The 18,025-nt window shown below is 48.1% G+C and overlaps 1 protein-coding gene across 20 annotated transcripts in view; it reads left to right on the top strand.

The window, feature by feature from the left end:
• Nucleotides 1-7,905, top strand: part of IKZF1 (IKAROS family zinc finger 1) — a 103,017-nt gene extending 95,112 nt beyond the window's left edge. For all 20 annotated transcript variants that reach the window (XM_017956713.3, XM_021935782.2, XM_021935785.2 and 17 more), the window contains one exon: nt 1,950-7,905. In XM_017956713.3, the coding sequence (XP_017812202.1) occupies nt 1,950-2,659 (710 nt within the window). In that variant the 3' untranslated portion in view covers nt 2,660-7,905. The remainder of the gene's footprint in view (nt 1-1,949) is intronic.
• The last annotated feature ends 10,120 nt before the right edge of the window (nt 7,906-18,025 follow it).

Consider the following 18,025-nt stretch of genomic DNA (forward strand, 5'->3'; position numbering starts at 1 on the left):
TGCAAAATAAGACATGAAACTCAAAGGTACTTTATGGTATAATTGGGCATATATTCCTGGACAATTCTTAATGGTCACAGATTTTATAAAAGGACTATTAGTAAATGTATGAATTACAGAGTAGTTTATCCTTCTGTTAGTAAGAACCAGCTGATGACCTCAGTGTCAGGTGCAGCGTGGGAGGTGTTGGGACCTTCCCTTGCCACCACCCTCACCAGCCATCATCAGCCATAACCTGCACATTGGGGAAGTTTTGAATTATCCCTCACGTTTGCCCCTCTTCAAGCTGTTCTTTCCACAGTGAATGAGAAGGCCACTTCTTCCTTCAAACCGTTCATTGGTTTCCATTCTCTTTTAGACAAAGTCTCTGCCTAGCTGGCCTCTGCCTGCCCCTCCTGCCTACCTCTCCAGCACTGCCCCCACCTAGGGCTCTGGTTCCCCAACCTTCACTCAGTCCTGCCACACCTCCCAGCCCGTTCTCCCTTCAGAAACTTCCTTCTTGTTGTCCCCAACACTGGGACACAAAACCCTCCTTGTCTGGCTGACTCTTACAAGATCAGAAACCTGTGTAATGCTCTCATAGCAAGCTCCCCTTGTCTTCATGGATTTCTCAGATGGGAAGGAATTATCTGTGCAATCATGCATGAACTTCTACCTACCCTCCCTTAGTAGCTGTCTGCTGCGAAGGATGGGGACCATTCTCACTTGCTCACCATTCTGTCCCTCTGCCCAGTCCAGATGTGTTGAAGGATGGAAATATACAGAGTAGTGGTAAAATATAAACCATTCAGACATTCCAAGGATGGGCTTATGTGCTTTGACTCATTTATGTACCACCACTGAAAGTAGAACACAGCCGCAGTGTTGCCAGTAAGAGTGCAGACAGTTACTGTAATTAATGAATTTGCTAATTAAGCCATGATTTCATACCGAACTTATGACCAACATATTGAGAAGGTGTGCCTTCAAGGAAATTTAGTTTTTGTATTACGATATTTACTACAAAGCTAATTGAAGAAGCCCAATCTAGGCTCTGATTTCACCATTGCCAGGGAAATGAGTTCACGGACTCCTATGAACTGATGATGATAGATCAGAAGTGTCTCGAGACCAGGGCCCAATCACTGCTGAGGCCTCAGCAGTAGTTCCTTGTACATCAAGAATTCTCAGTACTTTTTAAAAATAACAGATGAATAACAACTATTTTCCCTGTAGCTCCCTTGCTATGCCTCCTACCCTCCACCACATGTTTCTGGGGAGCCCTGCTTCAGGCCTGCCAACTACAGATAATTACTTTTGAGTATCCTTTCCACTCTCATCACAAGACAGAGCTCATCTACCTTTGGGTTATTTGTCAAAAATGTGTCATTTTATTACAAAAATAAACAATCATCATGTATTTTGTTTAAATTTTACACTAGATTATTAAAAGTATTAAATACAATTATTAAAATTATTAATTTAACATTATATCACATATTTTAAATATATTGTATATAATGAATAAATTATTATGTATTTTAATTCAATAAATGTATAAGTTAGCCAGTTGTAAATTACTGAGAACACTCTACTGAAAAAGCATAATTTAAAATACACTATTTAAAATATTAAATGAAATACAATAACATAATTAAATTAATCTTGTGTTCCCCTATTTATTTATTCATTTATCCAACAAAATCTCTTTAAGTGCCTATGATGGGTGGGTCCTGGCTTGGTGCCCCCTAGACAGATGCATGGGCCTTCCCCCAGCCCGTCAGTGTGGTGCAGGTGTGATGTGTCCGCAGGTGTGTGTGTATGTGTGCAGGTGTGGGGTCCGCAGGCGTGCTGGGCCCCCAGGCGGTGTTCCCCCTTCCCTCCCCGGGTGTAGATTTCAGCTGTTGCTGCGGGACCTGACCGGTTCCGGAGGTGGCCGCGCCCCACTCACTGTCGCCTGCTTTCCACAGGGGACAAGGGCCTGTCGGACACGCCCTACGACAGCAGCGCCAGCTACGAGAAGGAGAACGAAATGATGAAGTCCCACGTGATGGACCAAGCCATCAACAACGCCATCAACTACCTCGGGGCCGAGTCCCTGCGCCCGCTGGTGCAGACGCCCCCGGGCGGCTCCGAGGTGGTCCCGGTCATCAGCCCCATGTACCAGCTGCACAAGCCGCTCGCGGAGGGCACCCCGCGCTCCAACCACTCGGCCCAGGACAGCGCCGTGGAGAACCTGCTGCTGCTCTCCAAGGCCAAGTTGGTGCCCTCGGAGCGCGAGGCGTCCCCGAGCAACAGCTGCCAAGACTCCACGGACACCGAGAGCAACAACGAGGAGCAGCGCAGCGGCCTCATCTACCTGACCAACCACATCGCCCCGCACGCGCGCAACGGGCTCTCGCTCAAGGAGGAGCACCGCGCCTACGACCTGCTGCGCGCCGCCTCCGAGAACTCGCAGGACGCGCTCCGCGTGGTCAGCACCAGCGGGGAGCAGATGAAGGTGTACAAGTGCGAACACTGCCGGGTGCTCTTCCTGGATCACGTCATGTACACCATCCACATGGGCTGCCACGGCTTCCGTGATCCTTTTGAGTGCAACATGTGCGGCTACCACAGCCAGGACCGGTACGAGTTCTCGTCGCACATAACGCGAGGGGAGCACCGCTTCCACATGAGCTAAAGCCCTCCCGACCCCCGCCCCACCCAGCCATCCCAGGAAAAGCACAAGGACTGCCGCCTTCTCGCTCCCGCCAGCAGCATAGACTGGACTGGACCAGATAATGTTGTGTTTGGATTTGTAGCTGTTTTTGTTTTTTGTTTGAGTTGGTTTATTGGGGTTTGATTTGCTTTTAAAAAGATTTTTATTTTTAGAGGCAGGGCTGCATTGGGAGCATCCATAACTGCTACCTTCCTAGATGTTTCCCCAGACTGCTGGCTGAGAGTCCCTCACCTGTTGCTTCCTAGAATCCCCTTCTCCAAGCGATTAGTCTAAATTTTCGAAGAGAAATAGATAAAACACGGCACAGCCTGGGAAGGAACGTGCTCGTCCCTGTTCTAAGCACTGGGTTTGCGCACCAGGTGTCTTTTTCCAGTCCCCAGAAGCAGAGAGCACAGCCCCTGCCGTGTGGCTCTGCAGGTGAGCAGACAGGACAGGTGTGCCGCCACCCAAGTGCCAAGACAGCAGGGCCAACAACCTGTGCCCAGGCCAGTTTCGGGCCACATGCATCTAAGGCGGAGAGGCTACACTGTTGAGAGAAAAAACTATTTTAAGTCATATTCTGCGTAGGAAAATGAGTTGTTTGGGGAAAGTTGTGTCTGTCAGACTGCCCTGGGTGGAGGGAGACGCTGGGCTAGAGCCTTTGGGATCCCCCTGGATTCGCTGGCTTTGCGGAGGCTGCTCAGATGGCCTGAGCCTCCGGAGGCTTGCTGCCCCGTAGGAGGAGCCTGTCTTCCCGTGGGCATATCTGGGGAGCCCTGTTGCCTGCTTTTTCACTCCCATGTGTTTAATGGCCCCCAAAGTCTGTCACTACAATTTAAACACCAGTCCCGAGGTTTGGATCTTAATTCTTTTTGAACCTCTCAAATGGCAACATTCCTCAGAAACCAAAGCTTTATTTCAAGTCTCTTCCTTCCCTGGCTGGTTCCATCTAATACCAGAAACCTCTTTTCCTGAGGAAATCCAATCCTGGCCCTCATTTTAATTATGTACATCTGTTTGTAGCCACAAGCCTGAATTTCTCAGTGTCGGTAAGTTTCTTTACCTACCGTCACTGTATATTATTCTCGTTTTAAAACCCATAAAGGAGTGATTTAGAATGATCATTAATTTTCAGCTCAATGAAATACGTGAAGCCCAGCATCTCTGTTGCTAACACACTGAACTCATCTGTTTGAAACTAAGCTGTCAAACATGTTGAAGCTCTTTACTGTAAAGGCAAGCCACCATGTGTGTCTACACATACATAGGATGGCTGGCCCCGCGCCTGTAAGATATTGGAATGCACAGGGCAATCGAGGGACTGAGCCAGACCTTCGGAGAGTAATGCCACCAGATCCCCCAGAAAAGAGGAGGCAGGTGGCACTGCAGGTGAGAACCCTACCCGTCCATATTATGACATGGAGGCACTGAAGCCCAAGGAAGGTATGTGGAGATTCTAATCCCAACCAGCAAGGGTCTCCTTCAAGATTAATGCTATCATTAAGGTCATTACTCTCAACCACCTGGGCAATGAAGAATATACCATTTCAAATATTTACAGTACTTGTCTTCACCAACACTGTCCCAAGATGAAATGAAGCAACAGAGAGGAAATTGTACATAAGCACCTCAGCATTTAATCCAAACAGGGGTTCTTAGTCTCAGCACTATGACATTTTGGGCTGAATACTTATTTGTTAGGCAGGAGCTCTCCTGTGCATTGTAGGATAATTAGCAGCATCCCTGGTCACTACCCAATAGACGCCAGTAGCACCCCAAATTGACAACCCAAACTCTCCAGACATCTCCAACTGTCCCCTGTGAGGAGAAATCACTCTTGGTGGAGAACCACTGACCCAACTGAATTCTAAACCAATCAAAAGTCTGGGAAGCCCTCCCTCTCTCCCCCGCAAAAAAAATAGAAAAGCACTTGAAGAATATTCTCAATATTCCCAGTCAGCAGTATCAAGCCTGACTTGTGTTCCTGTGGAATCATTATAAATTCTATAAATGAATTATTCCCCTTCAGTCTTCAAAAATATATTTCCTCATAAACATTTGAGTTTTGTTGAAAGGATGGAGTTTACAAAGATACCATTCTTGAGTCATGGATTTCTCTGCTCACAGAAGGGTGTGGCATTTGGAAAGTGGAATAAACAAAATGGCTGCAACAATGCACTGAGTGAAGGAAGAGAGAGAGAGAGAAGCCAAGGGCTTTAGACAGTCCTCCTTCAATATGCAATTACAGAGAAAGATGCGCCTTATCCAAGTTAATATCTGTAAGGTGAGAGCCTTCTTAGAGTCAGTTTGTTGCAAATTTCACCTACTCTGTTCTTTTCCATCTATCCCCCTGAGTCAGTTGGTTGAAGGGAGTTATTTTTTCAAGTGGAATTCAAACAAAGCTCAAACCAGAACTGTAAATAGTGGTTGCAGGAATTCTTCTCTAAACTGCTTTGCCCTTTCCTCTCACTGCCTTTTATAGCCAATATAAATGTCTCTTTGCACACCTTTTGTTGTGGTTTTATATTGTAACACCATTTTTCTTTGAAACTATTGTATTTAAAGTAAGGTTTCATATTATGTCAGCAAGTAATTAACTTATGTTTAAAAGGTGACCATATCATGTACCAAAAGTTGCTGAAGTTTCTCTTCTAGCTGGTAAAGTAGGAGTTTGCATGACTTCACACTTTTTGTTGCGTAGTTTGTTCTGTTGTATGATGGCGTGTGTGTGTGTCTTGGGTACTACTGTGTACTACTGTGTGCCTAGATTCCATGCACTCTCATTGTGTTTGAAGTAAATATTGGAGACGGGACGGTAACTCATAACAGGTTGGCCTGTTGATTACAGCTAGTAATTGCTGTTTCTTTTTCCTCCCCCTCTCTGACACCCCAGCTTCCCAAGATGTGGAAAGCCTGGATCTCAGCTCCTTGCCCCATATTCCTTCTGTAATTTGTACCTAACGAGTGTGATTATCCTAATTCAAGAGTCACTAAAAATCATCACATTATCATTGCATATCAGCAAAGGGTAAAGTCCCAGCACCAGTTGCTTTACATACCAGCATGTTCCATTTCCAATTTAGAATTAGCCACATAATAAAATCTTAGAATCTTCCTTGAGAAAGAGCTGCCTGAGATGTAGGTTTGTTGTTATATGGTTCCCACCCCCCCAATTTTTGTGCTTTTTTCTTGTTCTGTTTTGTTTTGTTTTGACTGCACTGTGAGTTTTGTAGCGTCCTCTTCTTGCCAAAACAAACGCGAGATGAACTGGACTTACGTAGACAAATCATGACACCAGTGTATCCTTCCTTTCTTCAGTTCCAGCAATAATGAATGGTCAACTCTTTTAAAATCTAGATCTCTCTCATTCATTTCAATGTATTTTTACTTTAAGATGAACCAAAATTATTAGACTTATTTAAGATGTACAGGCATCAGAAAAAAGAAGCACATAATGCTTTTGGTGCAATGGCACTCACTGTGAACATGTGTAACCACATATTAATATGCAATATTGTTTCCAATACTTTCTAATACACTTTTTTATAATGTTGTGTGTGGTGATTGTTCAGGTCGAATCTGTTGTATCCAGTACAGCTTTAGGTCTTCAGCTGCCCTTCTGGCGAGTACATGCACAGGATTGTAAATGAGAAATGCAGTCATATTTCCAATCTGCCTCTATGATGATGTTAAATTATTGCTGTTTAGCTGTGAACAAGGGATGTACCACTGGAGGAATAGAGTATCCTTTTGTACACATTTTGAAATGCTTCTTCTGTAGTGATAGAACAAATAAATGCAACAAATACTCTGTCTGCCCTATCCCGTGAAGTCCACACTAGCATGAGAGAAGGCCCATCAGAGCAGGAATCTGCCGAGACTTCCTCCCAGTGAGATCCCAGTATGAGAGGGAGAAGAGATGGACCTCGGGACAGCTGCAATACCACTTGGGAACACATGTGGTATCTTAATGTGGCCAGCGCAGCACTTCAGCGCGACAGACCTCCCGTCTACAACAGTGCTGGACGTGGGCATTCTGGGCCCCAGTCTGGAGGGTGGGTGGAGATAGAGAGCAACAAGAGATACATTTCCAGTTCTCCACTGCAGCATGCTTCAGTCATTCTGTGAGTGACCGGACCCAGGGTGGTGGGAACACAGAGGACAGAGTGACCACAGCGAGTACACCTTCAGCATAGGCAGTTTGCAGAGCCACATGCTATGCCAGGACTGAGCCAGTGATGGGAGGTTTGCCTGAGCTCTGCCACGGAATTGTACTACAACAGACTCTCTGTGGTGAAAATCCTTGTCCCTTTTGGATGAATAGCCAGACATCATTTGGGTTCAGATCTAGCAAATCAAGTGAGGTGACTACCTTTAATGTGGCACAACATCAGACCCAAACAAGTTGAAACTCTAGTGACATAAACAGTGTATTGGGTTTCACATCCGGGCCTGGCACCACTACCCAAGAAGGACTGTTTAAAATATCTTTGCCAAGGCAGCATCTTTAGGAGAACTTTTCAGCCTCCTTAGGTTACCTCATTGAGGGATCATGTTTTATACATGTACATATACATATAATGATACATCTGTTTGCAAATTTGTCCAGTCATTTTTATAGCTACACCCTGCACATTTCCAGTGATCATGGTGCAAAAAATAATAATAATAAAGAACACCTACAGTTAGTTAAAAATAACCTGGACTCAAACTAAGAGGAAAAAGTAATTCAGAAGGGTGAGAGGTGGGACAAGAGGGTGAGAAATATGTTGATGTATATTTTTGTAAAACTGTATGGTACAGACTAGCAGCTCAATGCCTTAGGAAGCTAGACCAGCAATGTAGTGACATAAAAGAGAGGTTCCAAAACTCTTTTAGGAGCCATGGGGAGGATGGCAGCCTTCATTTCTTGGTTTTCAGTACCTTGTCTTTTACAAAGTCATAAGAATTATCCTCAACATAGCCTTTGACGCTGTAAATCTTGAGTATTCATTTACCTTCTTCTGATCTCCTGGAAACAGCTGCCTGCCTGCACTTCTCTTCCTGAGGAGTGGGGTAAATTTAAAAGTCAAGCTATAGTTTGGATGTTAGTATAGAACTTTGGAATTGGGAATTAAAAATCAGGACTGGGGACTGGGAGACCAAAAATTCCTGATCCCATTTCTGATGGATTTGTCACAAATTTTCTGTCAAAATAAAATGTCTTGGAGGTTATGACTCCTTGGTGAAACCTTCTCACATTCTCATTGGAAGCACGTGGGTTCTCAAGGAACAGAATCCCTTTGACTGTTTCCAAAACTCATGTCTTTTCTTTTATGGCCTCACAACTCCAACACAGGGCCGGGCACAAAAGAGACACTCAAGGGATTGATTGAGCAATTGGTAAAAGACCCGGAGGAAGTTCTCAGACAACCAAAGCAGAAACTCCACATTCCTCCAAAGCCCAGGACATCTTTCTGAAAACTTCTGGCCTTTTCTTTGCACCAGAACCCAGAACAGGCTGGCACAGGGTTGCTGGGCAGAGCTGAAGTCAAAATGTTGCTGTTGCCTGCACAGATCTGTCTTCTCTGACTTCTTGCAAATCATCCGCCCCTAACTTCCTCTAAGAAGGCAGAAAGGGATTCCCCGTGGCTCTTAGAATAGCAACCCTGCCCTCAGCATCCTAGGCTCCCACTGGCTTTTCCTGCCATTAAACAGGCTTTAACAAAACCAACCCCCGGTTTTGAGCTGCCATGAGACTCCCTCACTGACTCCAGCCTTGCCCAGGCTCCAGTGCCTCCAAAGATCTCCCAGGACTTTATTTCCCAAATGCAGCTTGTAATCACCCAAGTGGCTGTTAAAAATGCAGCTTTCAGAAGCCTCCTCCTGAACATTCTGGAGCTGGAGGTCTGGACACAGCCCACCCTCGAGGTGTGGGACCAGCCCCCAAGTCGTGCTAAGCAGACTCCCAATCCATTCCTCCTTGAGACAGTTACAGCCTTGCCTCTCTTCCTGGGCCCAAACCCATTTTTGGAATGGAGAGACGGAACCAATAATAGTCTCTTTTTTTTTTCCTCCTGAGTTTGAAACAACCCAGATATTATAGATAAAAGAATCAAGAAGTGGGAAACCAAAAAACTAGCTCTCTTACTCATAAACCGAGTTGAGAGGACACAGCTTCACAGTGTGACCCCAGCGGGCATTACACTCGTCCTGCGTTAGACAGATTTGCCTACCCGGCCACAGGTAGCAATTAAGCTCAGGAGGCCCCAGCAAAGGCTGAGCGCCTGCCCTGCAGGACGGGGAGAGGGTACCAGAACCTACACCCTGTAGGCAGCAGACCCCCATGGAGCAAGAGGAAGCGCACTCGTTTCCTACATCCAGACTCAAGTCCAGGCCACTCCTTTCCTCCTGGGGTCCAGCAAAGGGCTTTACCAGAGTCCATCCACATGGAAACAAGGGTGAGAAAATTGAGTCCACAGCCATCCTTGCATCACTCCCTGGATCTCAGCCTGTTTCCCCTAATGGAGAAGCCAAGCCTGTTCACCTGGCCCTCCATGGTCCACTAAGATGGAAGGCCATGCCCCAGCTGCCACTGGTGTCCACAATGACCCTCAGTGTCACACAGTCTCTCTCCCTGTCCGTCCTTCAATGGGAGCCTCCTAAAGACCTCCTTACCTCCTGAGTCTCCTTTCTCCTACCCAGACTTTTGACTTCTCAATAGTGATTGTGTTAAAACAGGAACCTGATCAATCACTGACCCTATCCTGCACACAGATCTCCCCTGGTTTCCTGCTACTCCAAAGCCAAGTGCCATTTCCTCAGCCAGGAGCACAAGGTGGCCCTGCCTTAGAGGTATCCCTCTGGGCATGTTGAGATGTACATAAGGCATGGTGGTTAGGAACGGGACTCTGGAGCCACTAAGCCTGGGTGTGAATATCTGCTCTGTACATTAAGGCTGTGTGATATTGGACACATGGCCTAACCTCTCTGAGCCCCAGTTTTCTCCTCACTGAAAGCCTGGAGGGTTATAGTGAGGATTAAATCCTCAGTGTCTGTGGAGCACTGGGCTCAATGCTGCAGGAGTGGCTGCTCAGCCTTTCCTGCCTCACCCGGCATTTGTATAGCACCTTCTAGCCCCCTTATCTCATTCCAGCTGCATGAGCCAAATGAGACAGGAACACAACCACATCCCCCTTAGAGATCAGACAATTGTGTCTGGGAAGCAACAAACCTCCTTCTCAGCCATCACCATGCTGGGCATGTTCTGCATGAGCCTGGGGAAGATGATATGTGCCCCACTGTAAAGTGAAAGAACTGCATCTCAGGGCTCCACAGAGCACCCAGAGTCCAGTGCAGCAGAGGCAGAATGGTCCCAGGCCCCTTGGGCCCATTCTTCTCCTGGCTCCCATTCCATCTCGGCAGTGCTTCCTCCAGGGAGGATGTGGGATTGGATACACAGGAATGACAGGGTTTGGCAATCCCATCGCTTCTGAATTCCAGGGCGGGGAGGAGAAAGACGCGGGTGAAAACCTGCTTTCAGAGGATTTTCCCTTGGCTGCCTCCTCAACCAAACTCACCCACAAATTGCAGATCAAGTTTCCCAGCCTCCACCTTGGGGAGCAGGCTCTTTCACTTCAGGGAATTCAGAGGCGTCTCGAGGGGCATATGCCAGGGCAGGCACAGAGCGAGGAGGTGGGGTTGGGGGTTGTGGACAGCTCTGGTCCCCTCCGGCCCCACAGAGCACACAAGGCAGCTGACACTGCTGGAGAGCTGGTCCCTGAAAGGATGGAGAATGCATGAATCTGAACTAGAAACAGAAGGGCAGGAGGAGCAGGAAAAGAAATGAGGGCCAAACAGAGTCTGAGCGATGAAGGGATATTTCAGAGCGCTGGAAACACAAGCTAAGCTAAGCAGCAGGGGACTGGGAGAGCTCTGCAAAATATCAGGGAGCCTAGAGGTATCTAGTCAAAGATGAGTGCAATTGCAACCAACAAACTCAAGACCAAGGACAAGAGCAGGGGCATTTCCCCAATTACACAGTGCCCCTGCCCCCAACACACAATGACATATTTGACTTTTGACTTCATTCTGCTCTCTCCGCACTGCATCTTATCCCTAGCTCTTCTCAATCTTAAGATCCTTCATTGATTTGTTGAATAACTTGAGCTGCAAAGGGGAGACTGGGAAGTTGGAAATAAAGTAAATCAATTTCTCGTTGATAAAAGAGACATTCCTGACATCACATAATGACCTGACCCACTCACATCACATCGCTCCTGAGCCTTCGATGCCTGGCTATGTGCTGGGATCAAGGCTCACAGCATCACAGGGGTTGGGGACTGTAACCACCTGCTTGTGCCATGGGTACTCCCTGTCTGTCTCTACGAGTGCCATTGTCACCTCCAGTTCTGCAGATGAGGTCTTTGAAGCTTGGAAAAGCTGAGTAACCTGCCTGGGGTCACACAGCTGGAAAGTACTAGGACCAGCACTTGCCCCTGGGCACCTGGCTCCTGTGCCTGCACTCCAGAAAGCACAGGGAGAAATGATCCAGCACAAAGGTGATTAAAAAACAAGGTGCAATGAAAAGCGCTCTAAAGTGACAACGTGCAGTAAAAGCCGAGTGGAAGGAAACATCACTTCTCACTTGAGGATTACAGAAGGCTTCCTGGAAGAGATCTTGTCTGATCCCAGCTTTTCAGAATGATTGGGATTTTGACATTGGAAGCAGGGGGTTGGGAGTATAAGAAGAAGGGCATTCAAAACAGAACAAACATGAATGAAGTCTGTTGTATGTCAGAACCAGAGGTCCAATAGCAGTAGCCCCGTTTGTCTGGAAAAGAGTACTCAAGGAGAAAAAAAATGGGAGATAAATTGAGAAATGTAGATTGAGGATGGACAGGAGGAGTTTGAACAGGTGAATAGGGAGGCATCCAGGAGCCTTAGCAGGTGAGGAGGAGGGGGTGATGCAATGGGAACTCTGGAGACGGGGAAGGGGGCCATGCCATCCAGGCAGAAGAGAGTCTTTGCCCACAGCAGGGGTGCTGACACTAGCCAGCAGAAGTCAGGAGAGGAGAGGAGAGAAGCAGAGAAGAGAGGACTGGACTCTGCCACTAGGACCCAGGCTCCATGAGCAGGGATTTTTTTTTTTTTTCATGTATTTAATGCCATATCCTCCATGTCAAACAGAGTACCTGGAACATATTAGATGCTCAATAAATATTTGTTGCATACCATCGATTTAAGATAATTAAATCTATTGTACTTTGAAGAGAGGTGAGGAGGTGAAACCCAGTCTCAGAGCCTATATGAGCCATTACTGAGAAAAGGGAAAATAGGCAGAGGATTTAAGGAGGGGAACTTGGCTTTGTGTAAGCACAGGTGGGACAGCTGGGTCCCCATGGATGGTCAATGCATTTGGGAGTCATGAGGCATAGGCTACCGTAATGGGGGCTGTGACAGGTACATGTCGCCTCAGGAAAGAGGTGGAGGGTAGGGGACGGCTCTGGGGAGCACGGGGAGAGGAGAAGCAGGAGGAATTAGGCAAAGGAAATAAGAGGGGCTATTCCAGATAGGAAAGCCCGCTGGGGACAGCATCTCGGATTTGTTTTTTTTAATTCAAAAAAGGAGGCCCATTAATAGGTTCAATAAAGCAAATGGAATAAGGAAGGGGGCAGAGATGAGACCACTGGGCCAGGTATGTAGGATGCTGGCAATGACCCTCAAGTGGTGGGTGGCAGTGGACTGCAAGGGTGGACAGAGGTGGGCTCTGGAGAGCAGCTGGCAGAGAAGACAGGAGTCTGCAACGCAGCCCAGGCCTCACGGAGGCCGATGCTTTGGAAAGGCCAAGTTCTTGGCCGCACTTTTCTAAGGAGAAAGGTAAGCGCTTCATGGGGATGCTCCCTTGCTTTTTCTGCTTTTTGACGTGGCCAAGACAGAAAGAAGGTGGACATCCCTTGAACTCTGTCTCCTGTCCATGTCTGGGATCTGGGCTGCTCAAGGCAGGCTACATCACCTTCCAGCTCCAGGAGGGGCCAGGCAGGTCCTGGAGCAGCAGCCTGGCCCCTGTCCACGTCCCCTCCTCCCTGGCAGCAGGCCCTGGGCCTGGGCTGAGCAGATGGGCCCTGGTGACTCGGTGAATTGGAACCATGGGAAGCAGATGCACCCGCCATGGGTCCCCGGGCACAACTGGAACCTGTTGGGGGAGGGAATTTGCATAATAAGGATAATTTGGTACCAAAACTGTCCCCTGAAGTGAACTGCATGGATCTCGATACAGTTAACAAATTTCACTTCTTCTTTCCCATGTTTTGTCAAACCAACTAGTTGTGACGTTGAGTGTGTGAATTGTCCCAATGTTTCTGTTTCTCTGCCCATGAGTCAGCCCTGGCCTCTCTCTCCGCTTTGCTACCCCCTGGGCCCAAGGAGGTGCCATGCACACGCGTGTGGGCCTCTCCCGAACAAGGCCACGCTAAGACCTCTCTCTGTGGTTGTGACCACGTGTGATCCCAGGTTCCCAGAAGGCCTCGGTGGCTGCGGCCTCCTCTCCACCACCGTCTCACGGTGCTGTTCCTCCCCAGGCACCTGCACGAGCTTCCTCATTGTCATCCTCCCTCCAGCTTCCTGTGGGTAGAGGGTGGGCCGGGCCCCACAGTAAGAAGGGTGCGCAGTTTCAGGGTCCCTCAATTCGATTCCCCTTTCAGGGACCTCCTCCCTCTGGGCACTGCCCTGATCCCCACCCTCAGTGGGCACTGCCCCTTGCAAAACCCTCTGTAAATCCCCTCTGCCCACACCCACTTCCCACCTCTGTGAGCACCATGATTCCTTTTTTAAGTTGGTCTCATACCACCCCATGGGAGAACAGTTGTGTGCTTACATGCACTGATGGGAAATTAAAGCCGACACGCATGGAGGCAGGGACCCTGAGAGCTGCGGGAAGCTGGTCAGCTGGTCTCCGGGTAAGATCTCATCTCCAGGAAGGCATCCGGTCTCAGTGAGATGTGACCCCAAATGATCCCTCCAGCCTCCTCCCAACCTCCAAATCACACCCAGTTCCCAGGTTTCCTTGCATCACAGGGCCCTGCTGGTCCTGGGAAGTCTTCCCATGATTGGCTGCCTGCTGAGTTCTTCTGGGACAAGGCAGAACTTCCTGCACCTAATGTTTTGAGTTTTCTGAAGACCTGATCTCTGAGTTCCTCAAGCCCTCATGTCAGCTGTCTTAGGGCTCTCACCCCGCAATGTATGGGATGTCCACCTCCTCCATTGGACTGTGAGCCTGTGGAGGGCAGAGGCTGGTCTCACACATCCCGAGCCTCCAATAACAACAGAGAGAAGCTTCTGCTGGAGATTCCATCCCAGAGTTCTGGACTCCCTGAGGTCTTATCTTGCCCCAGGCAATGATGTGGGCCTGAGGCCCATGACTTTCCCTTTGAAGCCCTGGCCATCTTTCTACTTGCTCCACAGCCAACATCAACTGCCCCCCACAACTCCCAGAGAAAGGGCCAGACGCAATAGGATGCTGACCCCTGGACTCCCTGGGTGCTCCAGGAGGGTCCTCTCCTCATCTTAGCATTCAGGCCCTTCTTTTGGACAAGGAACTCCTCCAGGGGACAGGCAGAGCCTCTAGCCCTGGGATGAATCGGCTGAATCTAGAGAAGGGCTGTGGGGCAGGGAAGGCCGGAAGAGCCCCCTTTGGGCACGGAGGAGTTCAGCCGTGCAGCAGTCTGCGTGGGGGAGAGGGGATTTCCCTCAAGAAGGCTTCTGGGGCTTTTTATTTTCCAATGTAAACATGCTTTTAGCCCTATGAACGTGTGTTTGTGTTAACACTCATTCAAGTGCCGCCCTATATACATAGTTCTGTCCTGTCCCACCAGCGTTGACCAGGCCTGCCCTTGTCATCCCAGGACCAGCAGCCAGGGTCAGAAATATGAGAATGTAAGGCCACCGCCCTGGAGGAGCCGCGGGTGAAATGGGCAACCGTCAGGCAACAGTGTCCACAGACAAGCTCTGTGCTGCCGACACAGACACCCAGGACCCAAAGGTACTCAGGACCCATGGGACCAAGTGCACCTCAGCTGAATCTTGAAAAAGAGAAGGCAGAGAGGGGACAAACTGAATTATACAAAATCCTCAAAGCCAAGGAAGGCAAGAAGAGTGGAAGACAAACACAAAACAAAACAAAAAGGCCCACAAATAGAATAAAGAACAATTACAAATGTAATCAATATGAATCCAAATGTACCCATAATCTCTTTAAACATCGTCTAAGGACAGCAATTGAAAGATAGAGTTTCAGTGGATCCAAAGATGTGACCCAACTACATGTTGTCTATAAGAAATCCATATTTAATGCCTATAATGCCAGCACTTTGGGAGGCTGAGGCAGGTGGATCACGAGGTCAGGAGTTCAAGACCAGCCTGACCAACATGGTGAAACCCCATCTCTACTAAAAATACAAAAATTAGCCAGACATGGTGGCACACGCCTGTAATCCCAGCTACTCAGGAGGCTGAGGCAGGAGTATCGCTTGAACCCGGAAGGTGGAGTTTGCAGTGAGCTGAGATCATACCACTGCACTCCAGCCTGGACAACAGAGCGAGACTCCGTCTCAAAAGAAAAAAAAAAAGGAAATCCATTTTAAGTATAAAGACACATATGGATTAAAAGTAACGAAATTAAGAAAAAAATACTATAGTTACACTATCAAAAGAAAGCAGGAGTAGCTATACTGATTGATTTCAGACATAGCAAAGTCACAGCAAACAAAGGCATCAGGGTAAATGAGGGCATTCCATAATGACACAGGGGTCAATTTTCTAACAAGATGTAACAATCCTTAACATGTACACTCCTAACAACAGAGCACCAGTATACATGAGGCAAAAGCAGAGAGAACCGCACAGAAATCAATGAACCCACTCCTAGAGCTGGAGACTCCAACATTCTCCATCAGAAACGGACAGATCCAGCAGGCAGAAAATCAGTAAGGATGCAGTTGAACTGAAAGACAGGAGTTACTTAGGCAAAGAAAGGCAGCAGAGAGTTTCAGGCAGCAGGGGCAGCGTGAATGTGGTACAGAGGCCTGGACATGGAATAGTGTTGAAGGAAAGCCAAGCCATGCAGCTGGGCCGGAGGAGTGTCCTGGGGGCTGGGGAGTGCTAGAAGCCTGGAGAGAAGGGGTCCACCACTCCACCAAAGAAGTGCCCTCTGAGGGTTGGGGAAGGGAGCAGGAGCTGAGCCCCTGTCCTGACCTTGGAGGTGCAGGGCTGTCATGAATGCATAGGCCCCCTGAGGAAGGGCGGAGAGGGGTGTGAGCACCAATTTCAGGTAGTGAAACTAAGGCCAAGGAAGCAGAGAGCCGTTTTCAAGGTCATAGGGAGTCACCCTCAAGCCACATTTCCTAAAGCCCATTATGCATAATACAAAAAACGAGAATGGGGCAAACGATTTGGGAAAAGCCACACACTCTTCCCTCTTTTGGAGATCCACAAGGTACCTTAGCATTTGAAATGCTCTGGGCAGAATGGAAGATGGTTTATTTAATCCAGCTTTCCACAAATACAGTTAACCTAAAACTTCCCCACCTCCCTCCCCTCTTCAGCATTACCATTAATATGCATGTCACTGTAGGAAGGGAAACACTTTAGAAAATGTGTTCCCCCTAGAGGGAACACTGAGAGCCAGGGTGGGACCACAGCCCGCCTGTCCCTGGCTCTTCCCTGGCCTGGCCATGTTCCTGGCCTGCTGCCCTCAGGTTGCTAATGTCCCCAGCACTGCCGTTCCCTTCATTCCCTGCGGTGCCAGGCCCTGGATCATGGATGAAGGCACAGGCTTGGCTCACACTGACTTGGTCATGGTTACACCGTCCCAGGGTGAAGCACAGTGGCCCGGAGCCTGCTCCAAGGTCATCATGTGAGCTGTCCCCTGACTTCTGGAAATTAGCCTTGCCCTAAGAGTGGAACTGGCTTGGTGGGAGCCTCTATCTGCTGCTGGGGGATTTCAGCACTGAGGCCGTAAGGGATGGAGGGGGTGCCTAAGGCCCTTTCTCCCTAGAGCAGGAAGCAGAGCGGCAGGACTACCTGCCTCCTCAGCTTGCATCTCTACTCGGCATTGAAATTCAGGACCTGACATGGGGCCTGGATAATTCAGAACAGATTTGGGTCCTAAGCATCTGTGTGAACCATGTGAAAAGTACCAGCTTACCATTTCTATGTGCTTTCTCGTTCAGGCCTGGATGAAAAGTAGCATTAGATTCACTGTAAAATGCTTAGAGACTTGAATAAAAAGGAAGGAGGAATATTAGCATTTGCTGAGATGGTATCATACAAGTGCTTTTGTCATTCTCACAAGGTGTTATTGTGCCCACTTACGAATATGGGATCCTAAGACTCAGACAGGACAAGTAACAAACCATATAGTATTCACAGATCCTCGAAGCCAGGATAACGCAATTAACGATAACAAAATCAGTGCAATACGCCAATATTGAAGTAATATGAGATCTTAATAACATATCTGTGTTTTTAAAATAGAGAAGAAGAAAAGGTATCAGTTAAGTTAATAAATTATTTTTGTTTTCCAAATATTTCCTTACAACTGGATGCCTTTAGGTCATATTCATTTGTATGTTTGACAGTGTACAGACCTTTCCGGTGTAGAGTCAATCATTTGAAATCATGAAGAAGAATCCTCAAAATGATTTCTCTTGGGTAGTAAACTCCCTTACAATACTGCATGTGGGAGGTGGCACTGGGGAGGACAGAATAGTTTTGGGAAAGAGAAACATGATATAGAGATTTGACAATGCACTTCAAAGGCATGCGCCTGACTTTCAACAATGGAACAAGGAAAAGTGCTGAACAGGACTGACAGTTCAGAAGGAAAATCAGTAGGAGAAGTAGGCCGGGCGCAATGGCTCACGCCTGTAATCCCAGCGCTTTGGGAGGCCGAGGCAGGCAGATCACAAGGTCAGGAGTTAGAGACTAGCCTGGCCAACATGGTGAAACCCTGTCTCTACTAAAAATACAAAAATTAGCCAGGTGTGGTGGCGGGTGTCTGTAATGCCAGCTACTCAGGAGGCTGAGGCACGAGAATCGCTTGAACCCAGGAGGTGGAGGTTTCAGGGAGCCAAGATCGTGCCACTGCCCTTTAGCCTGGGTGACAGAGTGAGCCTCAGTCTAAAAAAAAAAAAAAAAAAAGAGGCCGGGCGCGGTGGCTCACGCCTGTAATCCCAGCACTTTGGGAGGCCGAGGCGGGCGGATCACGAGGTCAGGAGATCGAGACCATCCTGGCTAACACGGCGAAACCCCGTCTCTACTAAAAATACAAAAAATTAGCCGGGAGCGGTGGCGGGCGCCTGTAGTCCCAGC

The sequence above is a fragment of the Papio anubis genome, chromosome 4 (genome assembly GCF_008728515.1).
Source record: "Papio anubis isolate 15944 chromosome 4, Panubis1.0, whole genome shotgun sequence".
Taxonomy (NCBI): domain Eukaryota; kingdom Metazoa; phylum Chordata; class Mammalia; order Primates; family Cercopithecidae; genus Papio; species Papio anubis.